This window comes from Panthera leo, chromosome D1, assembly GCF_018350215.1.
Source record: "Panthera leo isolate Ple1 chromosome D1, P.leo_Ple1_pat1.1, whole genome shotgun sequence".
NCBI lineage: Eukaryota > Metazoa > Chordata > Mammalia > Carnivora > Felidae > Panthera > Panthera leo.
The window spans coordinates 68,385,956-68,399,283 of record NC_056688.1 but is presented as its reverse complement, the minus strand read 5'-3'; the positions used below and the strand labels follow the sequence as shown (position 1 = coordinate 68,399,283).

General features: G+C 40.9%; 2 protein-coding genes across 3 annotated transcripts in view; one reads left to right on the top strand and one right to left on the bottom strand.

Annotated features, from left to right (window-relative positions):
- Positions 1-2,288, top strand: part of DKK3 (dickkopf WNT signaling pathway inhibitor 3) — a 46,776-nt gene extending 44,488 nt beyond the window's left edge. The window contains exon 8 of the mRNA XM_042905823.1: positions 708-2,288. Within this exon, the coding sequence (XP_042761757.1) occupies positions 708-927 (220 nt within the window). The 3' untranslated portion in view covers positions 928-2,288. The remainder of the gene's footprint in view (positions 1-707) is intronic.
- Positions 2,289-6,059: 3,771 nt separating this feature from the next.
- USP47 (ubiquitin specific peptidase 47) overlaps positions 6,060-13,328 on the bottom strand; it is a 106,340-nt gene continuing 99,071 nt past the window's right edge. For both annotated transcript variants that reach the window (XM_042906974.1, XM_042906975.1), the window contains 5 exons: positions 12,866-12,984; positions 10,664-10,794; positions 8,619-8,666; positions 8,397-8,527; positions 6,060-7,568 (listed from right to left, as the gene is read on the bottom strand). In XM_042906974.1, coding sequence (XP_042762908.1) covers positions 7,394-7,568; positions 8,397-8,527; positions 8,619-8,666; positions 10,664-10,794; positions 12,866-12,984 — 604 coding nt within the window. In that variant the 3' untranslated portion in view covers positions 6,060-7,393. The remainder of the gene's footprint in view (positions 7,569-8,396; positions 8,528-8,618; positions 8,667-10,663; positions 10,795-12,865; positions 12,985-13,328) is intronic.

Here is a 13,328-nt window from a genome sequence, read left to right as displayed (position 1 = left end):
CGCATGGTGGTTGAAGCCTCATCATGAATAGGTGACCAAGGGAGACAGTGTAGAGGCAGAAGAGCTCCCGCCTAGGACCATCACTGTGAAGGACAAGCTGAGAAGTTGCTGGCAGAGATGACTGAGAAGGCACAGAGGTAGAAGGGAAACTAGAGAGTGGGCCACCAAATTGGAGGGCACCACTGATGGTGTCATAAGCTGCCGAGAAACCGTGAAGGAGAGGTGTGGCCTCTGTGCAGTCACTCTCAACCTTCCCTCCAGCAGAACCCAGGGTGGCCGGGCAGACAGACAGAACTCCCTGGCCCTGTCTCGTGATATGACAGGCTCCACCCCGCCGTCAGGAATTGTTCCCACCAGGAGGCCCAGTGGGCAGGGGGCTGAGAGGGGTGACACATTGCCATGAACTGTCGGGCCCCCAAGTCCTCAGGGCCTGCCCCAGAGAGTCTCACAGGAAGACAGACCTCCATCAGAGGTGTGCAGCCATCCCTCTAAAAGTGGCCTTCCCTCAGCAATGTTTGTTAAAGTAAGATGTGGACAGGAAGGTGAGACTCCACTGAGATCTTAGCGGAGGGGTGAAGGTGAGTTCCAGGCGCGGGGCCTTTGTTTTCCTGCTTGGGTCTCCCCGTGTTGATGAGTCCAACTTAACATACCCTCTGCCTGCGGGGACACATGGCCCTCGGCTGAGTCCCTGTCCGGTCTCTCCCTAGCCACAGCCTGGTGTACGTGTGCAAGCCGGCCTTCGTCGGGAGCCGTGGTGAGGACGGAGAGAGCCTGGTGCCCAGAGGGGCCCCCAACGAGTACGAAGATGGCAGCTTCATTGAGGAGGTGCGCCAGGAGCTGGAGAACCTGGAGAGGAGCCTGTCTGTGGAAATGGCTCTCGGGGAGCCCGGTGCTGCCTCTGAGCTTCTGGAGGGAGAAGAGATTTAGACCCAGGCTTGTTTTGTGGGTAGACATGCAATAGAAATAGCTAATTTATTTCCCCAGCTGTGTCCTCTAGGTGTGGGCTTTACCGGGCTTTTTTCCACGGCCTCTTCCCAGTACATGTTCCCTCTGGCTTGAAACAAAATGAGGTGCTGTGTATTTGCCCAACACCCCCCCACAGACTGTGCACAGTTCCCGTGCCTGGGGAAGATGGGGGTGTATGGGAGGGTGGAGGGCTGCTAAACTGGTCCAGATCATTGGCTGCTTTGCCTCTGCTGGTTGGCACCTGGCACATTTCATTTTGTTCTACATCCCTTGGAGAATTGTTGGAGGGGAGGCAAGGGGAAAGGATGCAGATTTCCCCATGATGGGTTTTGGGGAAGTGTTGACTCTTACACATGTGGAGAAGAGTGCCCTGCTTTGCAAACGTAAACCTGGTGAAAATGTAACAAGTGGCTTTTCCACGCATTTCTTCCCACAGGCACAGGCAGGCTGTGCCTTCAGCTGCTGTGGGTGACGTGTTCTGTGCACTCTGTGTTCCATGTGTCCCTGTTCTTTCATCAGTGTTACTCGGCTCCTACCTCTGTGCCAGGGGAGCAGTTCTGCATCACTTGCCAGTCCGGTGAGGAGGGTGGTGGTCTCCCCATCTGTCAGGATTTTGGTGTCTCAGAGACATCAAGTTGCTTGCCCAAGTCACACAGCTAGTGAAGATCAGAGCAAGATGCACCCAGGTGTGATTCCAAGCCCAGTGCTCTCCCCACCAGCCTCAGGGCCACAGAAAGCACTCCGTAAAAGGAGGGAGGATGGGTTTTTTTTTGTTTGTTTTTTGTTTTTGAGGCGTCTCTGGAAGCAAGGCCAACCTAGTTCACTGTAAGATTAAACTTCTACTGGTAGAAATAGCATTCTCCTCAGTGTGGGGGTGGCCATCATTCTAGTGGAGACCAGCGATATTGACGCTGTCCCCCTATGGCAGTTAGTTATGTTAGTGACTTTGAAAGTACTACGATTGGTGCATAAGATATATGTTAACTTGTCAGAAACAGTGATTGTAGGGCCAGGATTATAAATGAAATTTGCAAAATCACTTACCAGCAACTGAAGACCATTATCAACCACGTGGAGAAAATCAAACCAAGCAAGGCTCTATGAAATATGGTTTTAACATCCACACTGAGAGCACTGGACTGGATGCTATTCTGCAAATGGTATTTTCAGGTGCCATTGACTGTTTCCATCATGTATTCATCCAGAGTTAAATTTTAAAATTGCACATGATTGTATAAGCATGCTTTGAGTTTTAAATTATGTATAAACATCTATGTTGCATTTAAAAATCAAGCATAAATCACTTAGACGACTCCTTTATAGTACTTGGATGTCTTCTTTCTTTTTGACTTTGAATAAATAAAATGGGAATGATCTGCATTGTCCAAAAACAAACAAAACCAAAAAACTCTTCCACGTAAGTGACTTTAACATTCAAGTGAAGCCCACCGGTTTTAGCATCAAAATATTTTAGAAATGTTCACTGCTTTTGTAAGGCATTAGTCTTAAGAGTGTCAATACTTCACTGTCTTCTGAAAGAGTAAATGGAATGTATATGACTCTTCTTTCCACTCAAATGCGGTTCTGGGCCAGAACATAGATCTTCAGAGACTATAATAATAAAAAGACAATATATTAAGGTCCGCTGGGGGAGGGGGCAGGCACCGGATTAGGCAGTCTACCTCTATCATCTCTAATCTTCATTGAATCCACGAGTATTTTTTCATTTAGCAGATGAAAAAAAAAAAAAGGAAGCTCAAAAATATTAAGTGATAGTGCTAAAAGTCAAATAAAAAACAGTATCTAGTACAGTCGGCCCAGGATATACTGATGATTTTAAGATCAAATATAGAGCTGATCTCTACTCAGTGTCAAAAGTCACCAGGACCACTCTACATCCTTACTACTCAACAGGTACTGACTGAGAGCCTACCTAGAACCAGGTGCTAAGATCTGCTGTGGGGCTGCCAGGTTGAGCCAGATAGGGTCCCTACCCTGGGCGCATCACAGCCTCATGAGAGATACACATTAAACCCAGCACCCACCAAAGCAGTCAACCCAATGTCAGAACGGTGATGGGAGCCCCAGAGAACACTCAGCTGCATGGGAATTGGCTCTCAGAGATCAGAGTTTATCAGGTGATCAGAAGGAACAGGAAAGGGCATTCTGAGCCAGGGCAGAGGGAGAGAGGTGAGAAAAAGGGATGGCACATAGAGGAAACTGCAAGTAATTCACAGCGCCTGGAAGGCAAGGTGAATTTGAACAAGCGTGTGGAAACGAGGCTGAAGGTTATTTTGTTCGGCAAAAATTTTGAGTTCCTACTGCGCCAGGCCCTACCTGCATGAGTACCAGGAGACCATGGTACATAAGATAAAGCTAAGTCCCTCCCTCACAGAATTTATGTGCAGATAAACCCTGCTCCCCTGTCCTCAGAGCCCACTTCCAGTGGGAAACTGCATTTGACAGAACACATTTGGCACCATTACTGGAAAAACAGAACCACTGCGTATTTCTCTCTCAACAAACCGGTACTCCTTAATTAAATGGGTTACCTAAGCATTATAAAAGAGGCTGAACACTCAGTGTGCCCTCTGTACTGGGGAAAGAGGCAGGTTGGGAGAAAAGAAAGCGGAAAGGAAGTATGTTCCCCACTTCTCAGGCAAGGCTGTAGGGTCCACTAATCAATCATTCCTGACCTGGTGAATTCTCAGGCTCTGACCGGTCAGAAGACCTGTTTCTCCAGTAAAGATGAGCTGGTGAGGGGATGAAGAGGCGTGCTGTCACGGGGAAGGGGCAGAGCATTTCTCCCCAGTGCTTTTTTGCCCTCCTAGCTTGGCCCCTAATGATCGCTGTGTGCTTTTCTGGATGGTCACACACACTTTCACACACTCTTGATCTTGTCAAATATTCTTGTTTCTAAAAGCTGATTTTTGAAAATTAACACTAGAACTAATCAGGTGGTCACATAGCACCCTTCTTCCACCCCAGGAATGGCACTGAAGGAGCACCTTTGATGACATGTACTCCCTAGTCTAGATGGCTATAAGCTTTATTTGGGCCATGAACTCCTTTGCAAACCTGATAAAAAAAAATATTTTACTAGGCCCCTAGAAAACTATACATTCCACACACACTGCTTTTAAAAATGTAAATTGCCTTATAAGGCTTCTGACTGCTAATGACTAAAATATTGCCTTGTTTTTCAAAAACTACACAGACTTTAGATGGAATAGTTTTATTTAGCAAATAAAAAAAAGCTGCTTCAGATTATCTTCTATTCCATATACTCTAGACTACAATTTGTTAAGTCACAAGTGCAAAAGAGCTGGTTAGGGTCTTGATGCTAAACAAAGGGACAGAATTCAGCAGGAGAACTAGAGTAGCCAATTGCAAAGGAAATACTAGCAAATGAACCAGAATAAATGATTTTATTGTATTCCATACATTCACAGGTCACTTCCAGATTTAGCAACAACACTGATTAGCCATGCTCAGATTCTGTGTACTCATTTAGCTTCGACCATGTAGTAAGTTTTAGCTCTCTCCTGGCCTAGAGAAGGACCACACCACCATTCCTAACCGTGTAGCCTGGCAACGATTTTTCTAGCTGTGGCAGAGCCTCACGGCCCCCTCCCCCACCATTTTCTCAGAATCTCTAAGTACTTCCCATCCGTTATGAAACAGATCGCCAAATACTCTAGTGCAGGGCTCCTTTGCTCTTTTTATCTCATCGTAGCTATTACCCCTTACTTACACCTTGGTTTGACAGGTGGACTTTGAACTAGCAAGCTTCTACAGACCAGCCAGACACAGCACAGTCCTGAAACCATAGCTTCTGCTTCTCTGACCAGAATGCACTCCTCACCTTCAGCACCTGCTTCAGATACGTAGGTACTTGGTTCTCCCACGGCATGCCTGGTTGATGCAAACCCATCTCTCCCATGGTAGAAGCTCTTCAAAACCCTTGTGCGACCTCTGAGGATCGGGGTCACGATTTATTGCATGTGGTCTGTGTCCACCTCAGGAGATTCAGCAGATGAGTGATCACTAGGCCCTGCTGCCCTGCGCTTGGGCAACTGATCCACACAGTCAGTGTTCTGCCTCTTGGCTCCTGCCTCAAGTGATTCTCTGAATCTGAGGGAGGTGGATCACATTAACCGCCCTCGCATAAATTACTGCGCCCATCACCACAAACTGAGTTTGAACAGTTCGTCGCTCCCTTTACTGAAATGGTCAAAGTGCAACACCGTGCTCTCACTCTATCAGGCACTGAAAAACAGGAAGCTTCAACTTTTTTTCTATAATGAGATCTATTTTCTTCACTCTTGGTATTTGTAGTATGCCTGTAATCAGCAGCAGCAAACACAAAACAAAAAGCAGGCCAGAAGGCACAGAATGAGGAGCAGGTGTGAGAACTTTACCGTTTACTCTTAAAGGAACACACGAAACCAAACCAAACCCAGCCCAAAGCCTGTTTTGTTGACAACTGGCCTCTCCTGCCCCACAGAGTCAGTCCTCAAACGCAGAAACTCGATTTATTAACCCCTAAATTCCAAGTAAGTAGGCCTGTATCAGAACCAAAGAGTTGTCATGTCACACCAGAAAATCCAAGTAATTGGAAAGACAATTCACTGCACATGCTTCCAAGAAGCAGAGGAGACTATGAGAACGCCAACCCTCTAACGCAGACTCAGAACAGCACTTAGATGAAATTTAGCAGAATGCACACAGTTTACATGGAATAAAAATTAGCCAGAAAAATACCTTAGAAAAGATTTTTCCCCCTGTGGATTCCAAGAAACTTTAAAGATATTATGGAATTCTCAATCATTACATTCAAACTACAAAGCCAACATCTGCTAATACTATTTTCTAATTATATCTTTCTTAAAAGGAAATAAGGTAAAAATCTGATTTTGAAATATTGACAGGATCCTCCAAAGTATTAACATCTTTTCATCTGAGAACTTTACTGTAAACGTATCTTACAGAAAGAATTATTCAATACTCATTACAAAATATTAAAGAAAATAAATCTATTCTTAACCCAGACTCTTCATCCACAAAAGTTTAATGACTAAAATAACACAACAGAATGAACAAATGTTTTATTGGCATGTTCATCGTTGTAAACAGCATCTGGCATGAAAAAGTTTTACCAAAACCTTTTTAATTGATTTTTATAAATTAGATGGCATTTTCAAAATTTATGTAGAATTGTGTTCATTGAAGTCATATTTAGCAAAGCAAAAACTTGCCCATTCTAATAGACTTTGCAATGAAATCATGTTGACTACATCAGCCTGTGCTATGACCTTACTAGCAAGTTTTTTTCAACACGATGTTAAGACGCTTTCGCAAAGTTAAACTACATGTAACTACAAATCAACTCCAAAAATTAAAGTGGGACTTACAAGGGTTTGAGAAGATTCAAACTTGAAGTAAATCTTCAAAAGTAAATGTACAAAGGAAAAAACTGAAGCCGCTGAACAGAAAAACCTCATTAACAAGGGCAAATACAATTGTATGGGACCCAGCACTGAGGAACCTCACTGAGGATTACATGTACATAGACTGCTATACTCCTCAATGTACACAAATGTACATCATGAATGGTACGTGAAAAGAATAACCATGGGAAATAGTTGAACTGCAATTATGATAACTCAATAGGATCAATTTTATTTACATGCTGAATGAACGAGTGAACCATATTCTCTACATCCATAACTTAAGTACAATCAGTTATAATTACAATATTGCAGCAATTTGAGCTGCTACCTGCTGGGAGTGGTCTAAGGGAAACGTTTTGATGTTCCAGAATAATGTTTTAATACTTTGCAAAAAATGAAACAAAATAAAAACACAACTTCACAATTCTTTACTGGGTTATGGCTGGTTCTAAGAATTTCTCTCTTCAGCTCCTATTTTTGCTGCTTTCCAAGAGTCAACACACAGTTGCATTTACTTCCAAATTGTCAATGAGGTAATGTGTGTATCAGTGAAATAAACAGAAAATTCATTCATTCATGGCCTTTGCACAGCTTTTATTATGAAGCTATGAGCATCCTGTTTGAGGCTAGTTTTACTAGCGGCTATGTGCACATTTGTCCGCAATAAAAGAAGTGTACTCATTCCCCTTCCCCCTTTCCTAGTAGCAGGTTTCGCTTTTTGTTTTTTGTTTTTATTTTTTTTTGCACATCCCTTTTCACTTTACAGTACATTTGACTATAGTGCACAACATGATTCCAAGTCAAAACAGTGGCCCATTGGGCACTGAGCTTCTGATTGGTGAAGGGCAGTCCAATCAGTGCTGGTGTCACTGGGTTACCCCTAACCATGTCCGGCCATAACGGCACTACACAGTAGCAGTGAACCATCTAATTAAAACCAAAAATCCCCCAGGGAAAATGCTACACTAGCAGAGTCAGTCTTGAGTCAGATCTTTATTTGGTGCTCCATCCAGATATATTTTTAGTGCTTTCTCTTTCCGAGGTGAGTACGTTACACGATGTCCCGTCTTCTGCAGTCGACTGCTTTCTTTTTTCATCAGTTCATTTCTTTGCTCATCTGTTAACTCCATTAATTCTTCTGTTTTATCCCTACATTTAAAATATTAATTACATATTAGATTGGTATAGCCATCTGCCTTTAGTAACTTACGCTTGAATGTTATAATGCTCCTTGGTAAGAAAATGAAATCTGATTGTCACTGGTGAAGTTAAATAATCTCATACTAAGATGTCCTGGATGGCAAATGTGTTTATTATATTAACACAGCAATGACTTCTAAAAATGGTACAGAAAAATTCCCATGCTATTGTAAGTGTAATAACAGCCACCACTGATTGAACATTTATATATAACATGTACTATGGACAGTTTTGTTAAATGCAGTAGTCCTTGTTCTCAGAAAATCCTGCAAGGCTGACGTCACTGTCACCATTTCACAGATGACGAGGAGTTAGGTAAGTAACAAAGCCTAGTCAGAACTCTTATCTGCCAGGCATCAATGACTATTCTTTTTCCTCTGTATTTGTGCTGGCTCACACAGTAGCCACTTGCTACACGTGCCTACTGAAAGCTTGAGACCTACTGGAAGCGTAACACACACTATTTCTAAGAATTACTGTAAGAAAAAGAATGTAAAATATCTCATGAACAATTTTTGATATTGACTACATGTTGTGATAACATTCTGGATATAATGGGTTAAAATATTTTATTAAAATTAATTTTACCGGTTTCTTTTTACTTTTTTAAGTGTGGCTACTAGAAAAATTCAAAATGTAATGTGTGGCTCTTGTACTAAGTACTGGTCAGGACTGCTTTATACCATAAAAAAAGTAAAGGTATTTATGGAAAACAAGATACTTATGAACAACAAAAATGTTACATCACTATGAATAACAAATACACTGTAAAGATACCTATAAAATATGACGGCACCATCATCACAAATATAAAGAGGCCAGACATTTAGGGTAGAAACTTTAGGATTCCAGTCCAAATCCTGATGAATATCAAGGACAGAAATATCGCAGGGAAAAGTTCCTCTACCCTAAGGAAAAAATAAATGAATGAATAAATCATGCTGACAGCCATGTTTATTGAGCACCAGTACCCAAAGGTAAACACTCTCAAGACTTTACCTTAGCAAATTCAATATCTTCCAAAGGAATTCCACTGATTTCACAAAGCTGTAAAAGGAAACATTTTATATGAGTTCATTTAAAAAATAAATTTGCTTAAATAAGTTATCAACCTTTTAACCCACACAGAAATAGCTTGATGTTTTCAAAGATGGAATAAATGTTTGATATAAGAAATTAGAAAAAAAAAAGCAGAAAGTGAAATCGTCTCTTGTCCACCCTGCAAATACCATGTCCCAGAAATGCCAACTTAGTATATTCCTCCTAGACCTTTTCCTATGCACATATAAACTACATCACATATATCTAAAATGCACAAAATTATATTTATGAAACCTCTCTATATAATACTTTTACATAGCCTATATATAAGAATAGGACACAGAATAACCTCATGATCTTCAACAGCTGAACAATATACCATTTTATTCCCTACCAATGGTCACTGAGCCTATTTTTAATTTTTCTAGTTACAATGCTATACTATATATACCTTCATGAACATCCTTTCATATTTCTGCAAATATTTCTTGAGAATGAATTCTTAGATGTGGACTTGCACATCTGAAAAGGTGATAATGCCAAAGTGAAGCCTGAAACAGTGATGTCAATTTAGCCACCTATCAAAGCTGTATGAGGGGCGCCTGCGTGGCTCGGTCGATCAAGCGTCCAGCTTTTGATTTCAGCTCAAGTCATGATCTCACGGTTCATGCGTATGAGCCCCACATTGGGCTCTGTGCTGACAGTGCAGAGCTTGCTTGGGATTCCCTCTCTCCCTCTCTCTGTGTGCCTGCCCTACTCGTGTGAACGCATGTGCGTGCACTCTCAAAAACATACAGACATTAAAAGAAAAAAAAAAGCCGTGCGATCTTGCCTGTTTTCCCAAACTGACAACTCAAGGCATTTTATTTCCTACACTTTCAGCATTTTAAGAGGTAAAGAATGCTGTTACTGTTTTAACTTGTATTTCTTCTTCAATGAATTGCCTATTCAAGTTCTTTGCCTACTTTAAAATTAGATTATTCACCTTTTTCTTATTAATGCAGTAGCTCCATATAAATACGGACCATAATGCTTCATATCTGTTTCAAATATTTTTCCCCTTCCTTGTTTTTTATCTTTGTTTATCGGCTGTTTATTAAAAAAAGAAGAAGAAGAAGAAGAAATTGGAGGGACGCCTGGGTAGCTTAGTCAGTTGAGTGTCTGACTCTTGATTTCGGCTCAGGTCATGATCCCAGGGTCATGGAACAGAGCCCTACATTGGGCTCCATGCCCCGTGAAAGATTCTTTCTTTCTCTCTCTCCCTTTGCCTCTCTTCTCCACTCATGCTCTCTCTCTCTAAAATAAACATTTTTTAAATTAAAAAAGAAGAATTGGAGAGGAGGCTGTCTGGAAGGTTTATACTTTTATGTGGTCTTTTCCTTTTTAGTTTCTGGTATTATGCTTACGAAGATCTTTCCGTCTCTAGAACATAAAAATATTTTCAACCTTTTCATCTAGTACATTTAACATTTTATTGTATTTTTATATAAATTTAATATATTTAGAATTTATTTTTGCGTTTGGTGTGAATTATGGAAACAAAGTGTTTTTAAGATGCCAATTATCCTAGTACTGCTTATGAATAATTCACCCATTCCCCAGAGAGCCACAGAATTCCAACCTTTAAATTGAAAAATGCAAAAGAGAGCTTCATATAGATCCTTTATTCAATTCCCCGTATTTTAAAAAGCGTTTGGCTTTTTAAAATATATACAGCAATTTACTCTAGTAACTTCTAACTAATGCTAATTACTCAGGACAAACTTGATTCAAGTAACTAAAAGCGAGGGGTCCACTTCTGGATGGCCAAAAGCCAATGTAATTTTTCAAAGCATCAGGAGCCTAAGGAAACAAGGAGAGTGTGTGACAAGGTGTCACAAGGTATGAAAGAGACAAAGAAAGAAAGGTTGACACGTGAGTATTTGGCACTTACTTCCTAGGTTATCTCTTATGCAACACGGAGAAAAACACATATTAGTTCAATTTATTTCAAATGAACTTACCTTCTCTCGCAGCTCATCAACACTACTGCTTTCCAACACAACCTCCTGGAAGGGATCCAGCTTCATTTCCGAAGGCCTCCACCGTCTTGACAAAACTGCAAGCTGGGACATGGATTTCATCTTCTCCACCCCTATGAAGATGCAAGATTAGGTCATCTTTCTCTTTTCTCTAGAGGCCCATAATTTGACTTTTCCTGTATGGCCTGACTAAACAAGATTTACTTCAAGTGTTCTGCTTAGAAAGTGCACATAAAAGATCCCACTTATCCCAACAAGTTTTTGAGAATAAAATATTTCCTCTCTTCCCTCCAGTCTCTGAAGGTAATTCTTTACTCTTTTGCAAGCTCTCCTTCTACCAGGATCCTAATTTCACTCCTTCCTGAGTCCTGCTGGACACTGCTCTATCAACTACTCTTTTCTCTGGATTGCCAATCTTTGCTTCTCTACTGGCTACCACCCCCACAATCTAACATCATCAAAATCAAATCATCTTCACTTTATCTTCTTTTTTCACTCCGGCTCACACTAATCCCTCTCTTCTCTTTTACTCAAACCTTACTGATTCTTCAAAACCAGCTCAATTGTTACCTTTCTCTCTGGTGTACACGAGAGCAAACTGTACTGATTTGGTCCTTAAGTACCTATGATTTTGGAATTACAGGTTTGCAGAAATTGTGGAATTTCTGGTTTTCTTATAGACTGAGCATCTGGAGTGCAATCACTAGTTCTTATTCATTTTTGTAGCACCAGAGATTAGCAGTGTCTGGCAATTTACAGGTCAATAAATGTTTCTTAGATTTAATCACATGATTTCACATGATTTATTTCTCACTCAACTATTGTCAAGCTAACATATATACTGAAATGATACTGACACAGGTACCCACCATCCAGTAACATCTCCCGGCTAACCCATCTCTGCTAATACATACTCAATCCTCCCTAACAAGGGGAATTTCTCTGTCCTTCGCCATCTCTTCTTGGTCTACTCAGACATACTGGTTATTCTCTAAGGCCCCAGACACTCACAGAAGGAATCACAATCTGGAACACTTGTCTCCACATCATAGTAGATAGTGTGCTGGCTGTCCCTGACTCCCCTGTTAACTTGTCAAATACTCATAGTTTTAACAACTGAAATTTAAACCAAATCAGACCTTAAATAGCATGAAATAGGTGAGGTGTTAGTATTATTGAACCCTTGGAAAACTATCATAATCTTATGATGTTTTAATTTCTAAGGGGAAAAAAAGGAAAATCAAAATCTTTCTAGGCAATAGCAGTCACAAAAGAACACAGAACTAGTTGTTTCCCTTGATATGATCACCCCAAAGCCAACTTTTCTCCCATTACCTCCTCCAAAAAACAATACTTTAAATGTTCCCATTTAGATCATTAAAAGCAGGAGGTGTGACAAACACAGGTCCTCTTCTGGGTCACTTTTACAGGCTGAACTGTGTCTCCTCAAAAAGACATTTAAAGTCCTATACCCTAGTACCTCAGAATATGACCTAACTAGGAAATAGGGTTGTTACAGTGGTAATCAAGCTAAAATGCGATCATTAGGGTGACTCTAATCCAACAGGGCTAGTGTCCTTATAATATGGGGAAATGCGGAAGCAGACACACAAGCATACACAGATGCACATCTCACATCATGTTCAGATGAAAACAGAGATCAGGATGATGCATTTAACAAGCCAAGGAACACCAAAGACTGCCAATCAACCACCAGAAGCTAGGGGAGGGCCATGAACAAATTTTCCCTCACAGCCCTCAGAAGGAAGCAAGCCTGCCAACACCATGACTTCAGACTTGCAGCCTCCAGACTGTGAGACAACACATTTCTATTGTTGAAACCATCCAGTTTGTGGTACTTGGCCATTGTTCTCAAAATCCCTGGTAAATTATCAATACCACATCCTCAAAACAAAATCAGCCATAATGAAAAAAGAAACTAAATAACAAACACAGGTAAGAAAATGTTAGCAGAGTTTCCTGTAAAAAGTACTATAAATGCAAACTTCAAAACTGTCAACTTCCTGTAAGGAGAAATTAATATTCTCAAAATTAAAGAAATATTTAAAAGGCAAATGCAACCCAGAGTAAAGGTGGAAGAAAACTTGTTCTTTGATAAAAACTATAGGCTTCTATTAGTTCCAGAGCATTTCTGATAGTTCCCCACAAAAATATGGATGATACCATCAAGAACTTCAAGGAAAACCTCCCAGTTGCTGGAGATATTAATGTCTTCTTCATAAATATGATAATCCAGAAAGACAGTGCCAGGGTTCTTCCATGTTTTTTTCCTTAGACGAAATCTACAAATGTGATAAGACATTTTAAACTACTATTACTTGAGATTGTTAACCTGAAAACAACAACATGAATCTGACATCAATGAATAATGAACTATTTAAATATAAAAGTCAAGTGATTATTCATTAAAATTTTGGGAAAATATGAGGTGCCTGGGTGGCTCAGTCAGTTAAGCATCCGACTTTGGCTCAGGTCATGATCTCGCAGTCCATGGGTTTGAGCCCCACATTGGGCTCTGTGCTGACAGCTCAGAGCCTGGATCCTGCTTCTGATTCTCTGTCTCCCTCTCTCTGCCCCTTCTCCCGATCACACTTTTTCCTCTCTCTCAAAAATAAATAAACATAAA